Below are 4,000 nucleotides of genomic sequence, written 5' to 3'. Positions count from 1 at the left end.
TTTTTTTTTTTTTTTCCGTTTGTAGGGAAGATACGAAGGAGGATGTTTTTGTACATCAGGTGAGTTTGAACTATTTGTGGGGTCGCGGTGTTCTGAAACCTTTTATTTTTGAAATATTTCGTAAAATTTTGAACTTTCATGAATGTTTAAGCAAACTATGGAAAATTTATTGCAAACAAAAAATAAATTGGTAGTGCTTAATTTTTGATTAAAAAAAAAAAAGATCCCGTTTAAAATGCTTTGTTGGTATGCATTCAACAGTTTGACACCTCGAAACATGTCAACTGAAATATAGTTAATAACTTGTGTACAAGTTTTATCCGTAACGTTGGGATTTGTATTTTGAAATTGTTTAGCCTCCTACCTGTAACAGATTTATGGGTAATTCCCGATCATTCTCGTTTTCTTTTTTTCTTTTTTTCAGTCGGTACATTTATCCCATGTACTTTCTTTAAGTCCGTGTGATATGGAGATTTAGTTATTTCTAGTAGGTCGTACAGTTGCGTAGAATGTTAGTACTCATTGGAAATTGAAGTTTATCTAATGTTTTTAATGAGATTATGAAATGTATAGAATGGAAGTATTTTTGAAATTGAGGGCATTCATTTTTAGACAGTTTTAGATGTCATTTTACTCTTGTTTACATCTACACACTTGCCTATAATTTTCTTAGCCGACTTTTTCATATTAATTTATAGCAAGAAAATGACAATATAGTTGGTCAAGATATTTTAAAATGCTGTACTCGAATGTAAATTATATTGGAACCCATCTGGAAAGACCCCTTTCTCACACACTCACCTTTCTTCCAACAGTAATTATAGGTCGGCATTTTGTCAGTTTGAAAATATTATAATTTGCTCATGTAATGTAACTTCTGAAAGTTCATTTAAACACTTAATTGTGGTTGCATCTTCAGGTCAAAAATATTTTTAGATTTTTTTTTCTTTGCATAACGCATTACAATAATATTCATTTAAAGTTGTTACTATACACTGTTATATGGTTATGTTGAACGATTTCTAAAGGTCTTAGACTTTAATTTCCTGCTGCTTTTGAAAGGTAATTGTCATGTATTAAGTCACAATAGAAAAGTATAGATTAGAAGCTGATTTGAATCTGACTAACTTTAAAGCTACGATTATTTCCAAGTAGCCTGTAACTAGAAAGTATCATACTCGAATTTAACAAGGTAACTTTTCGTCCTTTTACAGACAGCAATAATAAAGAACAATCCTCGTAAATATCTGAGGAGCGTTGGGGATGGTGAGAAAGTCGAGTTTGATGTCGTCGAAGGAGAAAAAGTAAGCTGTATAATTTGAATACTTTTTTTAACCAGTAACTTGTAACTTCATACTCCCATGGTTGTTCAAAGATCTAAATGAAGTTGCTTTATTGTAGGGAAATGAAGCTGCCAATGTCACTGGACCTGGTGGAAATCATGTGCAAGGCAGCAAATATGCTGCTGATCGACGCAGATTTCGACGGGGATGGTGGAACAGGAGGAGGCGAGGTGCTGCCAGGGAAGTGAAGGCAAGTGGGGTTTTTGTTTTTTACGTTGTCAAATGTTTTAAATTAATGGTGTAGCGTTTAAGAGGCTTTGAATTCTTGTGAATTTTTAATGATAATGCAGTAATTTGCAGTAAAATGTTTCTTATGTAATTATAGTTGAATTCTTTTTCTTCTAGGAGGGTGAGGAAGCTAAAGAAGAAGTCGAAGGTGAAAGTGGAGATGGTGGTGGTAGTGAAGAAAGGAACAGGCCTCCAACCAGGCGCAGGCCATACTGGAGGAGAAAGCGTTTCTTCCGTGGGCCAAGACGAGGTATGCCGTCTAGAAGTGTTCCTCAGGATGAGCATGGATCAGCTGGTGAAGGAGATTCAAGGATGCATGGCCCTCCCCCTTTCCGTCGGCGACGTCCCTTCTTCCGTAGATACTATCGTCCTCCCATGCATCGCTATCCCCATGGTGGCCCTCCAAGGGATAATGAACATGAAGATGATAGTGGCCAATCTGTTCCCCAAGCTTTCCGGAGACGACCCAGACGTACCAGAGGTGGTGGCAGCTTTAGGCGAGGTAGATGGAGTTCTCGGGGAGGACGTTCAGGTCAGAGGGAGCTGTCTGAAGGTGAACCAGGAATTAATGAAAGTGGTAACCAGAAGGCAGAAGACAGTGTTCCTCCTAACAAATCTGAAGACAGCATGTCTGGGCCTCCCTCTTCAAGTGCAGAGGTAACTCCAGCTGCCTCTCAGGCTGCTGCCTAGACATGTCTTTTTTAGTACAGCTTGCGTAGCTACAGTAAAATGGAAGAAAGATTCCAGTGTTAGTAAGATCACTTTAATTTAGTAAAATGCTCCATTTCCCTTTTATAAAGTTGAATGAATGTCATGTCAACCAGCTTTTTTTTTTTTCTTGTAGGAAAGACCATCCAGATAACTCCCATTGTTCAACATCAAGTTGACTGGGTTGGCAGACATTTTTGTCTGAGGGCTGCCTGCTTTATTCTCCAACACCTGTCTTTTAATAGCCCCTGCCCTTAAAGTCTGTTCAACTTTATCAGGGAGATGTAAGGCTACGTTATGAAATAAAGATCCATCTTGAGCAACATGGCTTGTGTTTGTTTCTGAAATACAACCAAGTTTCTGGTTTCTCTAATTCTTGTCGTTTCTAGATATCTAAATTAACCATTGTCTTGAATCAAATTAATGTTCAAGTAAATAGGAATTGATTTTAGTCTGCTCATTTGTAAAATTTAGATATAATTTATCAAATTAGTGTTTATTTTAACTGCAAATAGTTTTTTTTTTTAATGTTTAATTTTTTGATTAGGCATAAACATTTCTTTCAACAAGCTTTTAAATCAGCATTGCTGCTCTGTGCCAAATGCTTGTTGTTTCAAATGTGAGACATAGAAACCAAATGTTGCTCATAGCAGGCTTGATGTCTATAGCTATAGGACTCTTGCTCATTGACAGATAAGAACTTGTGGAGTTTTTCCTTTTTGAAAGAAAACCTCACCACCATTATTTTTACTCCCCCTACCCATCTAAAGTAAACCAAATTTTTTAAAATCTATTTTTCTCACTAAATGTAAATTTTAACTTAATCTTTCTCAAATTATATTTTTCAATTTCAACTTTCATCAATCATCTTTAAAACACCTATTTAAGTGTTGAAATATTAAGGTTTTAAAGCATTGTCTGAAAATTAATCCTTAGCAAATTTTGTTTTTACATGAAGCTTTTGAGGAAAATTATCAAGAATTAAGGAGTGCAGTTTTATACCTTGCTTTTTAAGTCTATAAGATTTAGTTTGTTGAATCAATTTATTTTGAACTTAGCTCTATTTTTTTTTTTTTCTCCTTTGTGATCTGTTGTCTTAGGATTCTAATGGATCTGATCTTTGACAGTTGACCAATGGAACTGGTTTGACTGTGCAGAGCTAAATTATTCTGGAAATGTCTTCAAGACTGTTTTACAGTTTGCATGATTGCTATATTTGTTGGACTTGTTTTGTCATGATTGCCTTGTTATCCTCTATGGCCCAGTCAGGTTATGAGAATACTTGAAGTTGTGAACTGCTTTCTCAGAAGGGAACTTGATCAGTCTTTTAAGAAAAATCTACATTTCTTTTAAGCTGAACTGGTGAACCAGCAGCTTCATATGAGAGGCTTTGATATTTTGTAAATAAAAGAATTATAATGGTCTGTTTTTAGTTGATATTTACTAAATGTGAAATTTAGTTAAGAATTGGAAATTGCCTATATTCTGTGAAATACTAAAATGTTAAGTGATATTGAATCATACAAGTTTTATTCTACTGTTGACAAATTTCTAAATTTTGTGGTTCCCACTTATCAAAATTTCTAATAGCATTTTCAAGTTAGTATAATGAAAGGAGTGTAATGAGATAGCTGAACATGCAAAATACCTGTATCTGTAAAAGTTACTTAATATTCAGGGGCTGGTTTGAAAGTAATAGGAATTCCAAAGCTGATGTTGAT

General features: G+C 34.9%; 1 protein-coding gene across 1 annotated transcript in view; it reads left to right on the top strand.

Annotated features, from left to right (window-relative positions):
• The window catches only part of LOC106879831 (Y-box factor homolog), a 6,496-nt gene extending 2,793 nt beyond the window's left edge, over positions 1 to 3,703 (top strand). Inside the window, exons 3-6 of the mRNA XM_014929536.2 lie at positions 26 to 59; positions 1,215 to 1,304; positions 1,402 to 1,533; positions 1,689 to 3,703. Of these exons, the coding sequence (XP_014785022.1) occupies positions 26 to 59; positions 1,215 to 1,304; positions 1,402 to 1,533; positions 1,689 to 2,261 (829 nt within the window). The 3' untranslated portion in view covers positions 2,262 to 3,703. The remainder of the gene's footprint in view (positions 1 to 25; positions 60 to 1,214; positions 1,305 to 1,401; positions 1,534 to 1,688) is intronic.
• Positions 3,704 to 4,000: the final 297 nt, after the last annotated feature.

The sequence above is a fragment of the Octopus bimaculoides genome, chromosome 12 (genome assembly GCF_001194135.2).
Source record: "Octopus bimaculoides isolate UCB-OBI-ISO-001 chromosome 12, ASM119413v2, whole genome shotgun sequence".
Classification (NCBI taxonomy): domain Eukaryota; kingdom Metazoa; phylum Mollusca; class Cephalopoda; order Octopoda; family Octopodidae; genus Octopus; species Octopus bimaculoides.
The sequence above is the reverse complement of the archived record's forward strand: the minus strand, read 5'-3'. Positions and strand labels throughout refer to the sequence as shown.